Below are 21,039 nucleotides of genomic sequence, written 5' to 3' on the forward strand. Positions count from 1 at the left end.
GTGTGTGTGTGTGTGTGTGTGTGTGTGTGTGTGTGTGTGTGTGTGTGTGTGTGTGTGTGTGTGTGTGTGATGCTTATCAAAATGATAAAAATATCTCATAAACATTTTTTTTTTCACAGAAAAATTGAGCTACATCTGTATAACTTTTATATATGCTCTACAATTTAGAAATCATTAACTTTCTTCCTTGTCGTATTTGTCAAATAAAATAATTGAATTTAAAAAAGAAAAATAGTAATTAAAATTTAATATTGAATAATATTGATCAATTGTAATAAGAAAAGTAAAATAATAATATAACAATAAATAAATAAAATTTCTATACTTAATGTTATTTATTTAACTTAGTACAATAAAATAATGAAAATGAATAACAATTAATAGTAAAATTAAATAAAAATCTTCAAAAATAATCAAACATTCTAAATCAACTCTTTTCACGATAACTCTTTCTAGTGCGAAAATAGAATTAACTCGCGAAAGAAATGGCGAACGGTGAAATGACGTTGAATGCGTCTTTAAATTCCACTTCTAAAGAATTAAACGTCGAAGAGAAAGATAAAAAGAGAGAAAAAGAAACGTTCCAAAAACCAGGAAACTTCTGTCTCTATTTTACACGACGTGCAAAATGTATGACACTCTCTCCTAGAAACTTTATTGGGGCTCCCAAAGCTTCGAAACAATGAATAAAATAGGTCGAAAAGAGATCCCGCGAGAAACGTCCCGGGAAATCAGTTGCCAAAAAGTCACCGTCACCATTTTTCTCGGACGACAAGTTGATGCCGAGATCGGCGATTTCTTTTGTTATTCCGTATTTCAACAGAAGTTTCAACGAATAGATCCTCGACTCCGAGAATGTTGGCAGTTGGCAGTGAAAAATGAATAAACTCTACAAGGCGTCGCAAGAATCGCATGAATAAAAAATTTACGGATTCCTTAGGGAGACTTCACGAATGGACTGACGAATAAGGAATAGAGTATCGATAGCGGAATATCGATGCGCTGTCTCGCGCGTCAAAGGTTTCCTAAGGGTATCGGGGGAAGGAAGATGAAAGGTGGATGGAAGCGTCATTGATACGATGCAGGATTCGGAAAAACTCAAGAGTATCTTGATCCAAATTCTGAGCTTGAGATTGACGCGAAAATCCATCGCTCTTAGCAATTCAGTACATGAATACATAGAATCATTTACCCGATAAAACGGAAGGAAATCGCTTTATTATTTTATTAAAAATTTTATTTACCTATAATAGTTTTATTAAAATTATTGTCAGTAAAAGATTGTGATTATACATAGTTGCAATCATCAATTTTGTTTCTTTTAAACAGTGTTAAATATTAACAATTATTTTTCCACATTTAACTACTTTAATTATTTTTATATTAAAGTAGTTTTTATTTTTTAATTATATTTGAAAAAACAAATTAAAAAATTAATTTCTTTTATATCATATACCTACATTTTTTTTATTTTTCTTGAATATAGATAATGGGATATAGGTAATGTATACAAATTTAAAGATAAAATATATAGAAATATACTAAATGTTTCTATATTTTGTTTTAATTATCTATATATCTTTCATTTTTCATTATCTTTAGTAAGTTGATTTTTTAATAATGAAATTGTGGCAATTTGTGTAAATTACGTATATATATATATATATTATCATGCTACATCTTGTTAAACTTTAAAGTTGAATTAAGCTTGCATAACTTCAATCATGCACCTTCATGCATTTAAATTGCCTGTCTGAGCAATCTGAGCATGTTTATCCGACATGCCGACACATGTTCGGTTTCCTCCACACATATACGGTATAAATCTCTCTCACCTTTATTAGTATGTTTGTTAATATAACATCTTCAAACACAAGATTTTATGCCAACGAAAATAATTCTTTATTTTTGATTATAATATCTCATAAAGAATACAAAAATGTGAAAAAATTTGGAAAATCTGTGGAAAAGTAATTTAAATCTTTAATATGTTTTTATATAAAAACGGGAAGAAAAGAGGCTATAAGGGTCAAACGCGGTTCTTCTTGCGTAATGTCTCATTTATTCATCTTCTTGGACTAACCATTGTTGTCGCTAACTTGGGCTAACCATTGTTATCACTGAGGATGGCTCGAAATTAAGCCGAAACGTTTGAAGTTATATCCAAGAAGATGAATAAATGAGACATTACGCAAGAAGTACCGCGTTTGACTCTTATAGCCTCTTTTCTTCCCGTTTTTATATAAAAACATATTAAAGATTTAAATTACTTTTCCACAGATTTTCCAAATTTTTTCACATTTTATAGCCTCTTTTCTTCCCGTTTTGTTAATTCTCGAGGGTCCGTTTACGATTTAATGTTTTTATATGTTTTACGCATTTATGTCGTTCAAAATTCATGTAGAATCTACACGGGGTGTTTTAACATACCGAATATCTTTTTCGGATTTAAAACTGACTTTTCTTTAATAAAAAGGCTATATCTGTAACTTCTAAACAATTAATTATTTATAACTATTAATCCAAAAAAAAAATAGAAGGCAAGATTTAAAAAAAGTATTTAAATTAAAAAATGTTTTTTATTACATTAATTAATTAAAAGCAAATCTGAGTTCTAAATTAAAAGAAATAATTCCAACTAAATTTTAAGAGAGGGAAGATCGAATCAATATTGCATTTTGTGTCGAAAAATTAGAAAACCCTAATATTCGCCCCGGTTGGAAATTGGAATTTCGCCGAATCATCATATTTCCGTTATGTGTTTGATCTTCGACATTAATTATAGACGAAGCACACAATCGTGACGAGAGATGCGGTCTCTCAAGTTTAATTGTACGAATAATTGGACGCCATATATACATGGCGCCGCGCAAAAGCCAATGACAGTCGGAGAGATTGTCGCCGGCACGGGATGAGTTCGATCGCGAGAAAGCCGAAGCACTTCTCGACGAAGAAGAGCCTCTTGAACGTAAACTTCAACACGAAATTATTCTTAAGATGCAGTTAAGCTGCTCATTAAAGCTTTGTCTCGCGCAATTAGAGCTTTCCTGCGAATTTAGGAACGGGAGTGGAAATGGGAACCGATCAATCAGTAACGTATTAGACGCGCACCAAAATTGCACTCGTTAAAGTAAAATTGAAGTACATGTACAGTGACTCGCACGAAACTGTTTAAACGTTTTAAAAAATTTTCAGATAAGTTTTATTTAAAAATATATTAATTTGAAGAGAAAAGAAAAATATATTGCTTGTAATCTTTCTGAAAATTATATAAACATTCAATTTCATACGTATCTGTTTTCTTTTTTGTTTTTCTCGCATAAAAAATTTTATAAGATTTTAAAAATGCTTGATACATATACGTACATTCTGAATTAAAATTTTTAATTTATATTTGAACATTATATTTTTATTTATATGTTAATTATATTTCTAATAATATGTGAACTATAATAATAACTTTTTATTCGAAGTAAATGAAAATTCAAATATAGGTCCTACATATAGTCTCGCTTGTTTTTCAACTTTATTTTAAATTGTTTCCAAATTAAATGTCATTTTTTATTAAAGTGTAAGGTAGCAAGATAAATATTTCTCTCGCATTCTATGAAATAACTTCTTTTCACTTTAAATTGAAAACTTTTTCAATAAATTTTATCATTTGACATTACAAATCTTTCGATTTTTCTTCGTCAGATTTAAATTTTAGATTATATATTCAAGCTGAACAACTTCAAAACGAAACAAACTGCAGACAATTTACAAAAATTCGGATAAAATATTTTGTTCGGTCTATACATTTATGATATTCTGTAAATATTATGTAGTGCGTTGTTTCTAAACCCGTTATAACATGCTGCAAACATGTTGTATACATTCGTAAACCGAATGTGGCTTTCCAGCTCGCCAGTCACAATCGATTTTGCGAAATTTACGGCACGCTCCGCACGCTCCCGCAAAAACGAAATACAAAACTGATACTCGTCTCTCAATGCGACACTGAACGATATCAGTTTTGGCACCGCATCCAGGACTAGTCCAGATTGAAATCGTCAGTAGACAAGACAATCCCGCACGAAGATATTGCAGCTCGCGATGGTATTGAAAACGTCAGATTCACTTATTGTTAGCGTAAATTTAATGTACTGACCAACGTGACTTTGATTTCGAGCTAAATATGATGCCATAACGATATTGCCACGATAATCTCATGATCGTCACATCACATGTACATATAAATGACACTTTTATTAATTATCAAATTGGATTAAAATTAAAATCAAATTTAAAATAATACTATATCTTCGTTGTTGTTCTTTTTTTTTTATTCGCGCTCACATTCATCATTCATAAATGAATAATGTGGAAACCGTACTTAATTTTCTTTTTAAAATTGACATTTTGCGAACCGCGGCTTTGCCGAAGCCTCAGCAACTCCTTTAGCATTTGCGATCACAGCAAATTCGAGAACGACATGAAATTTCCATTTCATTCCGTTCACATTTTCCTATTGTCACTCATATACTAAAGTGAAACTAAAACTCTGGCACTTTGCATTTATTTACATCACTATCATAAAACTAAAAGTTTTGCGCGATGTGATTTATAATTCAGAATCACGAAAGTCTAGATTTTATTTTTAAATTATTTACGTCATCTTCGATCGCTAACTGCCTTTTTAATCAACCATAAAGCCTTTATAAAAATTTTTAATTAACAGTATCGCAATTGCGTAGAGCAAGAGATCGCTATTTTATCATTTATAAAAATGTTGAAGTATTAATCATTATTGAAATATTGACTTTAGATAAACGTAACTTTTCAAAAAAAGCAATATTTAAAGAGTACGTTAATGAATTGAATACTGAGATACATGTTACTTTGATATTTAAATAAATATTACTTAAATTAAAATGCTTTTTTTTCATAAAGCTATTTACACAACTTTTAATATATTAAAAATCCTCCAACTGTGCCCGGATCTTTTTAATTTATATGAACTTGTTGAATTAAAATAAAATTAGAATTATAAACTCGTTACTGTTGAATATTAAACCATAATTTTACATTTTGACGTTTCGGTGATTTTTTTTTGACAGTTAATGCACCAAATTCGGGAGCAACACAAAATTTCCATTTTATTCTGCGTTCATATTTTCCCGTTGGCGTTCATAAACGAACGGGGTGTCTCGGTGGCGCATTCAAAGTGCGACGGAATGACGTGTGTGCGCGAAGCGCGACGTGGTCCGCGTTATATAGGTAAAGAGCGAACACGCGACGTACCGCGGATATGTAATTTATGAAAATACAGAAAACTTTGCGGCAAGGTCGCGCAAGACCGAGAGCCGACAGCCTCATCGATCGAACGCGGAAAACTATAAAGCAAAGATAGCATCGCTCGCGACAAAAATAACTGTTGGAAAGTGTTATTTTTATTGGCAATCAGTCCCTTGCATCTGTAATTGAGATTTAATTGTTTATTTTGCTAAAACACTTGATTGTATTTGCCGAATGAAACTGAAATGTACGACATATGAAACTGCACAATTTCGACACACCGAAGCAAATCGTACTATATATAAACGTTATTATCATACAGTATTATTATTATTATATATTAAGAATTTTGTAGAACAAAAAGGGGAATTTAAAGCTTGTAATGACGCGCAAGCTGCACAATACGAGGGAGAATACCGGAGCACTATTTCGGAATACTTTTTGACTTTTTTTTTTTTCTCTCCCTCTTGAAAAGTACATTTGTTGTTAGTCGGCCACTCGTCTCTACCTTCTTTGCGCCTTTTACCCTAATTGGACATTCAAGAACGGCACGAAGCCGCTTTCGGGAACATCTTTTGGATGGAAGTAGAATTCTTTTGGAAGAAACTAATGGCGAATACTATCTCGCTCTCTCTATTTCTCTCCTTTTTTCTCTTTCAAATACAAAAGTATCTTCGGAGATTTAACGACCATATATCGCTCGACCATTGTAACAACACGCTAACGACCTGTTACTTGGCAACGGACAATTTGAGAAAGCGGTTAATACAATAAATGTGCGATCGTATTTCAAATATACGCCTCGTTTGTCAAATTACATTGCTTGCATAATGTAGCAGAAAATGTAAGCCCATTTTCCACGTGTAGCAAGATATTTTGGGTACAAATTTAGACTCCATTTTTCTATGACAAAACATTGATTTTCGTTCTTTTTCATTCTCGCTTTTCTATATTATACACTTATATCGATAAGGGAAATTTTATTAATAATAAATTGTTTTAAAAAAGATAAGAACGTAATCTCTTGTCTCACACTTCATATAGTATTAATATTAATTAAAAATTTATAAAAATAAGGGCTTTATGGCTCTCTGAAGATCTTAATCTTCTAAAGATATTAATTAATCAGGATTTATTATGAGGATCCTAAAGTTTCATCCGTAATAATTACTGACAAGAGATTGCAGAAACGACTCACCGATACAGCATGCGCTCCTGACGATCGGCCTCGCGATAAATCTTGTAATACATCGCGATCATGATTATCCCCGGTACCCAAAAGCTGACACCAGAACTGATGATAGCGTAGAACTTGTTGACTTTGAACTCACACACATTCGGAGAGTTCTTTCTGTACTCCAGGTGCTCCTTCGTGGTATACCATCCCGCGAAGATCGGTAGGAAGCTCATAATAGTCGGGGAACACCACACGACGCTCAACATGGTTCCCAATCTCACGTTCGTCATGATTAACGGATAGTCCAACGGTTGGACGATCGCGTAATATCTGTCGACGCTGATGCAGCAAAGGTGGAGGATGCTGACGGTGCTGAAGAAGACGTCCAACGAGTTCCACACGTCGCACATGAAATACCCGAATAACCAACGTCCGCCAGAAAGTTCCACGGAAGCGTTGAACGTCATGGCGAATAACGCCACCAGCATGTCGGCCAAGGCCAGCGATACCACGAAGTAATTAGTGATTACTCGGAGCTTCCGGTGTCTCATGACCGAAACGATGACCAATAGATTGCCGAAGAGAGCACTAAGGATGATGAATATCATAATGAAGGCTTTGAAAGTTAGTAAGAGGACATGCTCCATATCGTGATCGTTTTTGCTGTTGTTTCGCTGACCAGTATCAAAAGAGAAACTGCTCAGTAGATTCGTGGTATTGTCCGAGTTCATCTCTGATCTGACGTCTCGTTGTAACTTATCTTGAGGAACTGGAGTGTTTCTCACGTCTCGACTGGCTACTACCGTCGCTCGATGACTTTTTTCTCGTCTTCTTCCGTTCCTTCCTTGATATGACTAACGTGCAATCGATCCATTTATGAAGATCAAGTTATGGTTTCACCTGGGTGAAACGTAGATCGCAAGGTTCTTAATTTGCAGCATCTATATAAGATGGTTTATTTAGAGTGTTTCGTGACTCACTTGTCAGTAAGGTCCAAAATAAGGGAATTAGGCGAGAGTGCATCTCGGAAAATATGCTCCGTTAACCTACTTGGATAAATTGGTACTTGAGTACTTGAGCTTCTAGGCGTTTCGTATACTTGGATCTTCTTGAGTTGATGATTGTCCGTTTATATGGATTTTACTTGCGATCATAAACACGATTGTAGATTTATTTTCTTATATTTTGCTGTTGCAATTTTTTTACATAGTTGCAGTTAAAATTTTTTTCGAATTTCGAGCTGACGTCCAAACAGGATTTCCATGCGGCACATTTTTCACAGATTTTGAAATGTCTTCGTGCAACGATAACCTGCGAACAAAATATGCACAAATATGCATAAAAAACGAAATAAATAATGCAACAATGTATATGTATGCAAAATTTTAATCCTACATATTTACAAGCTTTGTAAATATCTACAGTTGCGTATCTAGTTCTGTGTAAAATGAATATTTACTATATTCGCAATATATTGCAACGATTCTAATTAATAGTTCTAAATTAATGTGTATGTAGGCCAATAATATAATATTATACAAGACCGATTTTGCAAAAGATAAAATAACGGGTTCTCTTATTATCGACATATTATATGAATTTTAAAAATAATCTCAAAACTTATGCCTATCACATTTAGAAGTAATTTAAAGGGAGGTGAGTATTTTAAGTTTATAAAAAACTTTTAATTTTGATAATTGCATTGCTAGAAAAAAAACGTATTTTTGTTTATTCTGCGCGTTTTAATATAACTTAGTTAGTTAATTAAAATTAATTAATTAAAAATTAATTATTATCTCTGAGTCTGAATTTTCCATTTCAGTGATTCTATTGCTAAAGAAAACGTATTTCTATTTATTCCATGTAACAATAATACATTATTAAAGATAGTTAATTAAAAATGCTCTATTACACTTATAGAAGCATGACATTTTACTTTCAATGACGTCATTATTGATAAAAATAAATTACTCGCTTACTCTTTGCAATAATATAAAATAATATCTTCATCAAAATTGGTTAATTAAAAACTGGCAAATGTTTGGGGAACTGGGAAATTCCAATAGTTTCATTGTTGAAGGTATCCCTACGTTCCCGTTATTCAAGCAGTAATATTGTTATTTTAAGACTATAATTAAAGGTTAATCAATATTTATAAAAGTCTGAGATATAAATTAATTCTCATAATCCTATTATCAAAATTTTGTGCTTATTCTCTTCTACATATCATAATAACTTTATTAAAATCATTTATAATTTTACTAAAGTCGATTTTTTTATTTTAAAAATGTCATTGTAAAAATAAACATTTCTACATCTTAATAATATAATTTTATTAATTAAAATTACTCCAAAGAAGTGCACGATAATAGATAATAAAAAAAACAATTTAACTTTACATTTGTAATTGACTAATTTTACAAGTCTAGCTTATTAAAAATTCTGATATTCGAATTTTAACGTTTCGAGACTTGAGATTTAAATTTGCATTATTTGAATCGTAATACTTTTGATTGTAAATTTGTCACTAGGTAATCCCTCCATCGTAAATATTCCAAATAATTTGGATTATCCATCAGTCAATGTATTTAGATGTATTCCGGTGATGTACGAGCGCATAATCCGCGTTAAAAGGCCGTTGATTTACCGCAGGAATATGCTCGTATGTTCTGTCGAAATTGGATTTACACGAAGATTCGCGAGAGGCGCACGCGGATAACAAGTTGTGACAATACGATCTAATGCTAAAACGATATGTATATCAGTCATAATAGAAACAACAAACGCAAATGAACACGCGGTCGAACTACTATCTGTAGAATGCCTAAATGCTATTTGAAATTCGCACAATCTAGAATTTAATCATACGATGTCATCTCGTGGTAGTTTAATTACCATGAACGACATACAAATAATATTTTTAAAAATAGTAACGTAAGGTGAGCAACGATAAACGACGTAGTATTCTATAAATAAATACTTTAAAAATACGCAGATAGCGAAGAATAGGAAATATAATATTTAATAATTAAATGCGATAAGTATATAGAAGTGCTACTGAAAATATATTGTAGCCACTTTATATACGATGCTATAATTATTATAAATATATCCTTCTTACTACGTCAATATGTCCTCGAAATAGATAGAACCTATTTGTTTCAAAAATATAGTTCTATAAATATAAGATCGTCCATTTTAATTGCACTCGATCTACGCCATTTATCTTCTATGCTTATACGTGCCTGTCATTTTATATGCAGAAGGTACAGGGAAACGTCTAAAACGGACGATTCTCCTACGATCGAAGAGCGAGAAAATCCTTCACCGTTGTAAGACGAACCGGATTGAGATATGTAGGCTGACGTAATATATATTATATTATTGACGTTCTTCGCAACGCCGTATTAAGAAGTTTTTCTCTCTAAAGAGTTCCGATTCTATCGACTGTCCTATCTATTTCGGTTCAAGCCAGATTAAAATCGGACGCAATATTTATTTGCGACCGTAACGTGAAATATTTCTCTCGATATTTATAGATCTGTCCAATACGGCAATACAGAGTGTCCTAGATCTGTGGCGAGTTTTCATCTCCATGAATTCTCTAAATAATTTGTCGATTTGACAAATTCATCGACGATATCTGTGCAGTACGTTAGCGAATTTTTCATGTCCAACATTTTACATATTTTTTAATCAATATTTTAATTAAATAATTTTAATCAATTTTCTAATTCTAATTAAAAATTCTAATTAAAAATCTATTCTTAATTCTCTGGTTTTTGATATTCAATCTCTGGAAAACCACTATAAAATTTTTCAATAGAGTAAACGTATAATGAATAATACATCGACCACGACATATAATTATTCAAACAGCATGTATTATCAAACAATAATGTAATATAATATATAATTATATTACATATTATACTCTATATGATTCATATAATTAAATATGATGATCATATTATTTGATGTATAATTATCAAACAATGTGTCAAATATTTTATACTCTTTTTTGAGTTTATTGATTCTTGAGATACTGGTTTTCGCTTGTTTAAAAAAAAGTTTTAAAAAAAACTTTAAAAAACATTTCTACACAAAACGTTTCTACACAAAATCTCTGCGATAAATTTTGACATTATACTTAAATAAAATTGCGGAAATTCGGGATAAAATTGAATGAAATGACCTGTGTGAGAAATGCATGCAAATTTTTCATTTGCGATGTATTGTTGGGCTAATCATATTCGCGAAACGCGCGAAATGTCACCGTTGGAATTCCAGAACTGTCCTGAACAATTCAGCGACAGTCAACGACAATCTCGATGGAAAAAAAAAGAGAAAAGTTCCATGAAATTATATACGCGGACACTCGCTTCATCGCGTGATGATGAAAATTTCGCGATGGTGGAAAAGTTGATGGTTCGCGAGTAATTTTTCTCGCGTGAGAAAAATCGCTCGGCTTGTTATTAACTCGACTAATAATTTCCCGGAACACGAAACGTGTAATGTAATTGTTAGCGTGGAATAATTACGAAAATCACGATCGTTATTTGAAAACAACTTGCCCTGCATTTTTTTTGCAATGATATCTTATCCACTAATAATATTATGTCATAAATTTCTAAAATTGTACGAGAGAATCATATCGACTACTTATAATAATTTTTTTTACAATTACTTTGTTATTTTTATATGTACGACACCAATCACGGAATGAGGGAGGTTCCAGGTTCGAACCCTGGCTGAGGTAATATTTTTCGCAATAAATTTAATTATTTAATTAAGACGCTTATATTATAAGCATCTAAAATTACATCAATTTAGAATGACCAGAATCCTTGGTCGAAATGCGGTGACGATTTGTCACAAGGGTTATAATCGTTGCCACGATTATAATCATTGAGGGGAATATAGTTAATTGGAATTCTTAATTGGGATTTTTATATGTATTTATATTAATATTCCGGAATTCTATATGTCTCATTTTTTTTTAAATTTTATGTTGGTATATTTACGTATCAATTATAATTGTACATTATAAATTATATTTTAATAAATTTTTTATGCATAAAAAGAGGCGATATTAAATAAATAAATAAATTTTAAATTGATTTTAAATTTTTAATATAATTCTACTAAAAAGTATGTATGTAGAATATTTATTTATCAAAAATTCGATCCTAAAAGATATTTATTTATTCAAAACGTATTGCTTAAATAATACATATTATTTCCAACATTCTTTGAAGGTAATTCTTATAATATTCTTGAAATAAGTCTTAAAATAATACAAGAAACGAACGAATAAGTTAAGTATTACTTATATCATTAATATATTTTAATACTGAAGCTGAATATACATTTCTATATTACATTTTAAGAAGGATAATAACGTACAAGATACATATAGATATTATTTTATACATACTCTCTAAATTTTTTTGAGTGAAATATCACTCTAATCGAGTGGAAATTCACTCGAGCAAAGAGTGAAAATGGAACATATCTTATCGAGTGAATATTGACTCGATTTGTCGAGTGATTAGATCACTCGCGCGCTCGAGCGAAATTTGACTCGTGTATTTGAGTGAGAACTTGCACTCGATCAGAGTGCCCTCTTCAGGTGTCTGATTTTGTTGTTCGCTCGTTCTTAGAGTAAAGTTTTACTTAAAAAGCGAACATGTTTTCTAAGACTCACCACATAGCATTTCCACCTGTTATTTTAAAACGTTGGTTAGGTTAATTTGCTAAGGCCCGATTGTTCCAACCTATTGGTAAACTAACTAATAGTTAGTTTAAGGAAAAACGAATCGGGAAGCCGCGAGTTGCGGTCGCGCGCGAGGAGGAGGCTCTTCGTCAGTATCAGGACACGATACACGACGATCCCATCCACGGGGAGGCGTCGCGAAGCCGTCGCGGCTACGATCTGTGCCCGCGGAATCACCACCGTGCGAGCATGACCGCGACGTCGATGACGAGCCTGACGGTGAGCACCCGGATGGGGGTCAGAAGCCGGGCATCTCGGGTCTGTGGAAGGCCGTCAAGGTCTTTCAGTAACACTACACGGACAACTTCGTGCAGGCGATACTGGATGCCCTGGGCGATCAGCTGACCGGCTGCACCCTCGTCGTCGGCGGCGACGGACGGTTTTACGGGAGGCCTTAGCAAATTAACCTAATCAACGTTCTAAAATAATAGATAGAAATGTCGTGTAGTGAGGTTATATCAACCTTAGGAAACATGTTTGTCTTTTAACACGATATTCACAAAATCCACGCACTAATATCCACAATTCTTTGAAATCTTTAGGTACAAACACAAATATACATCACGTAAGCCCGACATTAAAACACGTCACGTCTCTTGCGCGGGCTACGCAACTGACAATGAGCCATTCGGTTCAAGTAAATTTTCACTCGACCCGAGTTGCTCGGAACCAGCGTACCACAATTCACTCCGACACTTCGAGAGAATAATTAAGATTATTTTCACTTTATAGTTCGAGTGACAGATTTCACTCGAATCGAGTGAAAATAAGTGTAAAGTCACTCTATGAAGAGTTGATAGTGCATTCACTCAAGCCAAGAGTCAAATTTTCACTCGAAAATATTTAGAATATATATATATATATATATATATATATATATATATATTGCGTTTCTTGATATTCTCATAGAGAAGTAAGAAGAGAGAATAATTCAAAAAGCGAACAATCACCAAAAGTTAATAAGATCCGGTAGCTTTGAAGGCAGAGCAAAGGCTTCGTAATACGAAACACGAAAGGGGAAAATGAACGTACGTCGACGTCGTAAAGCCGGCTTACCTCACTTCCCTTCACTTCTCGTCGGCACAAGCGTACGGATATTCCACTAGCGCGAACATAAAGTATTGCCGTCACCGCCGTCGTCGTCGCCGTCGCCGTCGCAGTCGATGTGGCCGTCATTCCCGTATCTGCCACGAAATACGAGAGCGAAACACGAGTACGACATGAGGCGCGCGTGTCTCGCTGCAAAGTGCCAGGCGTCGCCGTCGTTTGTAAATCGCGACTTCCGTTTACAGGACAATTTTCCGTCGGATTTTCGCGAACCGAGGAAGCGTGCGAGCAAACCGCCACGGGCGGCCCCGTCTATTTGACCACCGCGTCGCCATCGACTTCAAAGCGAGTATCGAACGACTTGAAGGCGCCGAGACGCGACGTGAAATTGCCCCGAGAGGAAATAGGAGTACTCTGTCGCGCGGGCGAATGTGTGCAGATATAATTCTAATTACGGATAACTTGATTTCACAATATATATATATACGTACATATCCCTTCTCGCGTCGGATCGAGCTGGATGTTCCGACGCTCGATCAGCGTCGGCTGCAAAGCTTGTACCGTCGTCTCGCCTGCCATTTCCACGTTTCTGCCACCACGTCGCAAAATATGAACGCGAAACGCGAGCACGGGATACGAAGCGTCGTCTGCGATCCGCGATTTACATTTCCGCGACGCGATGCCGCGGAATATTCTGGATTCTCGAAAGGAACGAGGAGCGCGCGCGTGTACCCCCGCCATCTTCGGACGCAAACTGCGACGACGACTTCGAACGGCGCGCGGATATCGAGCAACTTCACGCGGCGCGACGCGCGGCGTGAAGTTGACCCGAAACGAAGGGGGAATTAAATAATCCATCACGGATGCAAATATAGAGACGCGGGTCTATATATGCCATTATATAATCTCATTTTGCGATAAATTATGAAAAACGGCTCACCTTTCCGCGTCGGATCAAACGTGTGGATGTTTCACTGACGTGGTCGTAGACCGGTATTCATATATAGTCGGTTCTTGTATTTAAGACCGTCTTAAGTACAATCTTAGGATGTCATGAACCAATCACAGAACCGTATTAACATCTTAAGACATTACTCAAGACAGTCTTGAAATAAGAACTGGCCATGAATACAGGCCGTAAATGTGCCATGCCGTTGCCGAAATCGCCATTTCTGCGTTTTTGTCGCGAAATACGAGGCGTTGTTCGCGAATTCCGATTTCCGCTTCCGCGACGCAATTCTACGGAATATTTCGGATTCTCGCATCAAGCAGAACGACGACCATCCGCGTTTCGCGCCATTTTTCATGCGAACTGCATCGCTGAATTTGTGATGAGAATGGCGAACGAATCGAAACGATATACGGCGTCCGAAGAGAGATAAAAATATTTCATATAAATGCAATATTTAAACAATTATATATCTTTTTTTGTGTTATAATTAATAAAATCTCTATAATTCTATATATATATTCTAAAAAATTTTTAATTGTTATCCTATATTTTCTCAATATCTTCATTATATATTCGAATATAAAATTACTCATTTTTACGCCAGGCGAAAATAGCTGTGTGAAATTTAGGTGCAGATATTTTGCGGTAAATCGCGAATGGAAATTCTACGGATTTTCGAATTCAAACAAGGGCGAATTTTTGTTCGCGAATAAAAAACTAGTCGCCAATCGCCAATCGCCAATCGCCAATCGCGTGTGGTACGCAACTTTATTCAAATGACGATAATAAGATTCGAGTATGGAAATTTACGACCGAATCTTCGTGTAAAACGCGGCCGAACTCTCGTAATAAGAAATTGCAGAAGTGAATAATGCACGATGAGACTTGGAAAGTTTACGCAAATTTTAAAGCAAGAACTCGTTAGAAAGTCGAAACCATCTTAAATGGCTTCGTGATATTCCTGTCAGAATATCGTCGCGAGGACGTGTAAAATTAGATTTTTCTAAAGGCATACAAATATGCTAATGTAAGGAAAAGATTAGGAGAGGACAGAGGTCGGAATTAATTAGCAATATGCAACGAAATACATGAGAATATTGTAATTGTAATTCTATCCTGAAAAGCTTTTATACCGCATTTACTAGAATTTGAGGGAACATATTCTATTACATTTAATACAATATTATTAAAGTGATTAAATTTATATCCACTGATATTTACATTAGCACATTATATGATATATATTCTCCAATATAATTTATATTATATATGTAATAATTATGAAAAATATATATTATAACTATATAATATATTTTTCAAATATATAATAATGGTGTTATAAATACTCGAATCATATTTGCAGGTCTTTGTCTGCGATACAAGATCACCGGCATCGATTGTCGTAATCCCGTTGCATCTTCATTTATAAGACGAGAAGCTTTACAATGAAGCTGAAGCACGCTTTGTCCTATGCTTAGAGATGAACTTGCCTCTATTATTACATTTAGTTTGCTATTTACCACTATCGTACGAGCAGTCGAGCGTGTATCGTACGTGTATGTAACGTTAATCAGATCGCAGAAAGGCATCGCGGCACCTTTGACAACCGCCTGAGACCGTAACCTTATGAAAATTTCAAAGGCGAATTGATTTCCTCGAACCATACGTAATTCAGCCACACATTGCAGCTTCGTGAAATTATTTCCAAATAAATTTAAAATCCACGGTACGATATATATCCCATTGCGAAATGTAGTAAAGCAGATTCGTTAATTTATCTTTTCAATTTTTCTTAACTTATTTTTACAATTTAATGACAGCTTTAATTGTAAGATAAATGTATAAAATTGTAACCAAAGTCCAGCTATAATTTGTAAATAGAATTTTATATATATGTACATTTTACATGCCAGATTAACAGTTGGCATGTATAATTACGAACTTTAGAAATCATATAATGGGCAGAACAAAAAATGTTTTAATTACAATTTGGACTGTAATTATACAGATCAATCTAAAATTATTCACAATTTATTTTTTAGTTATTATTGTAACGTTTAAAATGAAAAATAAAAAGTAATTCAATATTAAATTAAAATTAAAGATAAAATTATGCATTAGATTTTGCCTTGATATTAAAAACTGTGAAAGAAAGATAAAAATTTCGTTCAAGAAGATGAACTTTACTGCATGGTATGAATAATGGTAAACTGCAACTGTTTATTCTCGGCAACTAAATAATGAAAATAGCTATGAGTTATGAGTAATAATGAAAATAGCAATAACAATAGTGAGATATAATAATAAAAATAGCTATGAGCTATGAGTAATAATGAGTTTCAAGGTGGAAGCAGTTCTCACATTTATGTCAGCCACATCGAAAATCGATCGGCATGTATGGAATGAACGCGACGCGATTGTTTCGGTCGGCATCTGGCAGAAAATTTCAACATTTCGCGAAATAATTTAACTCATTGCACACGCATTTGCTCACCGGACGTATAAATACGTTTGATGTAACCGTGAAGAAAAAATTCAATTATCGACGGTAGCAATTTGTGAATCGATCCGAATGTCAGAGTCGCGGCATAACACGGTGGTTTGAAAGAATTTCTTGTACGGAGCGTTATTGCATTCAAGAACGCATCAAAAATATAATTAATTTAGTATCCTTGTTAGTATCTAAAATTATACGACCACAAAAAAACATTAAAATTCTACTAAATACTGATTAAACACGATTACTCTTATTCTTTTTGAAAGCTTAAAATACATTTCCTGTGACGGAAAAAATGTGCGAGTACAAATACGAGTACGTATTGTACGTTTCGTTTTACGAGTTTGTGAATTCTTATGAATATATTTTCGTAAGGAATGTAAATATTTCAGTCATTTTTATACAATATTGATTCCAGCGACTCGGAAATATGTGCGCAAACTATTCCTGTGTCTCATAGCTAGATGTAGATTTATGCTACATGTCGACTTATCTATAGCCCCAGGTTGCAGGGTGTAAAGACGTTTTAATGACGTGTATTATTGACGTTAGAGACGTCATTAAGACATTAATAATACGTCATTCGACATCACTCCGCTACCTGGGGCATTTCACAAAACGTAGCGCAATTATGCTGGTTATTAATTCAACAATGCATTCGTATATATGAATTTATATTTGGCTTATCGAATTAACTAACGTTGCCATCATCATCGTATTACCATCGTATTTATACGATCGTTCGTTTGAGATTGGCGGATCATGCGATCGCAAAGATAAGCACCACATATTAGCTCGAGGCAAATAAATACGCAAATCTACTCGTATCCCATCAAAGCTAAACAAACATTCGATACACTCGTATCCCATCGATATTCCAGCTGTATCAAAGAGAGAGAGAGAGAGAGAGAGAGAGAGAGAGAGAGAGAGTCAATATCTTACCTCCGATCCCTCCGAGTTTCTTAGCTACGCTCGTGCCCCGATCAAGTTACTTCCGGCGCATCTTGTTCACCGCAAGAAAGTTAATTTGCAATGTTTCAGTTTCATGATAACTCCGCCGATACACGAAAATAATGTCACAATGTTTTTCCACATTGATCAATAGATATTTCCGGTGATGACATCTTCAGAGCTGTTATACATTCAGATCGGTTATTTCTTTATTCATTATATTAATTGTTTCTTCAGTTGTTCGAGATTATTTAATCACATTCTGCGGTTTGTTAAGAAAGTAACGTTCTTTGTCTTTTAATGCAAAGTTCGTGGGAAAATGAGACATTGTGCGATATATAGTTGATTTCATCATAAGCCTATGTTATGTCAAGTGTTATTTGCCTTGCTTATTGTTAGTGTAAACACGCGGCTGGCTCAGTGAATTTACAGCTGTTAGCTTGTTTCATCGGCTCAGTATTGTGCTAATTTTGTAGTATTTTTCTAATTATGATTGTTAGTAAGATTGTGAAACTCTATTAACACTTTCGCCACCAAGTGTCACGTATTATGTAGCATCACAATTTGTTTAACTGATTATCTGTATGACAACATTGTACACATGTAACAATAGTTTATAAGCTGAAATCACAATGTTGCATTGATGAAGGATCAATGATTATCTCATATCGCGTTTTGATTTTATATCGAAGAATCCTCTTTCTAGTAATTTATATTATCCTATTTCAGGAATGAATAACATTAAAAGATACGGATAGCACAATCAGAGAAAGATTTTTGAAAATAGTTTTACGAGTAACATAAAATAACTTTTTTTCTCTAACATGAATTTCAAGACAGGTTACATAAAGAAAAATAATCTTATTTGATCTTTTTTACCGATTCTTTTCCAAAAGTAAAGCGGTAGCAAAAGTGTTAATTATTATTACGCTCAATATTATACGAAATCATGGTTGTGCAATTAACTGTACGCGTTATCACTTTGAAAACTGAAACGTTATCAATATCATCGTAGTTGACATATCTGCAATCATGATAGTAAGCTTAGACACCGTGTCGCGTATAATCGTATCTATAGTTTGCATAATTACAAGATACCTCTAACGTGCCATTGTTGCAACATGTTTGTTAACGCCTTTGATCTAAACCTGATAATCTCAATTAATTTCGTCGGAAATCTTATTAAGCATATAATTTTCGGTAATTGTCATGTATCTTCGCAAAGGGCGCCTTTCCGACTAAGGTAATAAAATTTGAGACGATAACACGTGATCTACATGAATAATCATGCAAGATCGCCAAGTGTGTTATCAGGAGATAGCTACCTCTTCTCCAATGATCGCGCAAACACTTAAAGCATCGTTATCTCGAGACCTCGCACATCGTTACACCTCGTCATAACACTCGACACCCACCACGAAGATCACACGAAACACGTGGTCGACAGGATCTAGCGGTGATAGGTTCTGTAAGGTTTATCTTCTCGAGTGTCCGCTTAACCGTGTACTTTAATTCGTCGTCAGTATAAACAGAATTCTCGTCGCCCTCATCCGTTATCCGTCTTAGCGTCGCGAGCGGAAAGGATGTAATTACAATCCGGTAGTTTCGAAGGCGTAAGGACGACGTGTTACTTCATCAAAGTGTTTAACAGCGACCGTATATCCGAAGGTCACGCAATATTGGAGCTGGTCGCGACAATTGATCACCGATTACGAGCGGCGAGTGCACACACGGAGCATCGATACGATGAAAGCCGTGGCGATGAAAGAAATGATTGACGAATTGTTCGTTTCGATTAAACAGAGAGAAACGTTTCAACTGAACGGAACGGCGGTCTTTTTCAGCTTGGATGACTTCAAATTTGTTTCATTTGAAAGCCGGCCACGATTGCCAATGGAGAATCGTCGCGAATTATAAAATTTAACAATCCGATCAACGAGATCCACTCGGAAGAGACCCAGGACGCACATAGAAGACAATCGTCACGACGTTTAGCAGGTCGAAGTTGTTATGTAAATCAAAGTTGAGCCATCAGTGAGTTTGTCCGACGGGAACATTTGCAGGATCCAGCGATTGTTGCGGTGTGTGTCCGAGAGGAGATGATCGAAGTTTGTCTCTCGGTCTCGAGCGAGGCATCTTCCGAAACTCCGGTAACTCATAATAACATCATGATGTTCACGGGAACACAGTAGATTGGGACTCCATCATTGATCTTGCAGAGACCAGGGGAAAGCCGCGTCCCGGATTCGAAATATCTCCATTTCAGCACTCAGCACCACGTATTACTCTTAACGGAAAAGTCTCCGTCACTTTTATTTTCTCATTTTTTCCCGCGAGCTCCAAAATTAAGAGCCCCCCCATTCTCCTGGATCTCCCTCGCCACGTGTTACATCGCGGACATTTTTCCCACGTCCGTGAGAGACGCGCATCCCTGGCGTTTTGTTTACATGGTGAAAAGGGTTGATGTGTCCGGGGTAGTTGGCGCGATCGACTGAACGGCGCACGGATACAAGAATGCACAACGTTGTTGTGGCTCACACGGCTCGCGAGGCCGCAGTGAACTGTGGGTGGTCGCTTCGGAGAGGCTTTCCCGCTTTCCACCAGCGACGCACCACCGCGCCACCCTGTCTCTACCTCTCTCACCCTCACCGTCACCCTCTCGCCCTCTCTACATCGGATAGCATAGCAACTTCTACCTTCGGCCGAATCTCTCCATCGTTACCCCCGGCCCAGTCTCCCTCTCTCTCCCTATCTCCCTCTTTCTCTCTCCTTCATCTTCGAGCTCACCCTCTTCGTTGTGCCTCCGTCATCCGCACAGAAGAGGGTGGTTCTTCAGCGGCCCGCGCGAACGCCCGCGCGTCCGTCGCCTCCGCGAGAGCGAGGGTGAAAATAAGTCTAATTCGCGAAAAACGAGACGTGGGACGTGAGATCAAAGTCGGGGATCGGATATTTATTGCGATTATCAACTATTTCGGGAGCGTTCATATCATCTCATTAAAATCCCATTGAAAGTTTAATTAGAATTTAAAATATCGCATAGTTTAATACATGATATAATTTTGTAAGAATTTTTTATTCCGAGGCACGTTGATATCGATATCATTAGAAAATGTTATATGTTCTAACGTTCAAAATTTTTAGCAACGTTAATAAGACTTTTTTAAATCAAACTGAAAATCGGACATAATTAAAAGTGCCATAAATTATCATCATTTCTTACTTTTTGAAGCATCAGTTTAAAATATTTTGGCTTCTTATATTAAGGATCTTGAAGATGTTTTTATGAATTTTATAAATAAAAATTCAGACCAAATTTAATTCATTAAAATTATTTTTCTCGTTTTTTTTTTATCTTTTTAATT

At 35.1% G+C, this 21,039-nt stretch overlaps 1 protein-coding gene across 6 annotated transcripts in view; it reads right to left on the reverse strand.

The window, feature by feature from the left end:
• The window catches only part of LOC112459453 (octopamine receptor beta-1R-like), a 59,329-nt gene extending 39,064 nt beyond the window's left edge, over nucleotides 1-20,265 (reverse strand). The window contains exons 1-3 of one of the 6 annotated variants that reach the window (XM_025023557.1): nucleotides 19,003-20,265; nucleotides 17,669-17,858; nucleotides 6,476-7,765 (exon numbers count right to left, since the gene is read on the reverse strand). In XM_025023557.1, the coding sequence (XP_024879325.1) occupies nucleotides 6,476-7,185 (710 nt within the window). In that variant the 5' untranslated portion in view covers nucleotides 7,186-7,765; nucleotides 17,669-17,858; nucleotides 19,003-20,265. Of the gene's footprint in view, nucleotides 1-6,475; nucleotides 7,766-17,668; nucleotides 18,299-18,775 lie in introns of all 6 variants that reach the window. The other 5 variants (XM_025023555.1, XM_025023554.1, XM_025023556.1 and 2 more) reach the window with 5 other exon arrangements.
• Between the last annotated feature and the right edge of the window lie 774 nt (nucleotides 20,266-21,039).

The sequence above is a fragment of the Temnothorax curvispinosus genome, unplaced genomic scaffold (genome assembly GCF_003070985.1).
Source record: "Temnothorax curvispinosus isolate PA1 unplaced genomic scaffold, ASM307098v1 QBEX01009828.1, whole genome shotgun sequence".
Classification (NCBI taxonomy): Eukaryota; Metazoa; Arthropoda; class Insecta; order Hymenoptera; family Formicidae; genus Temnothorax; species Temnothorax curvispinosus.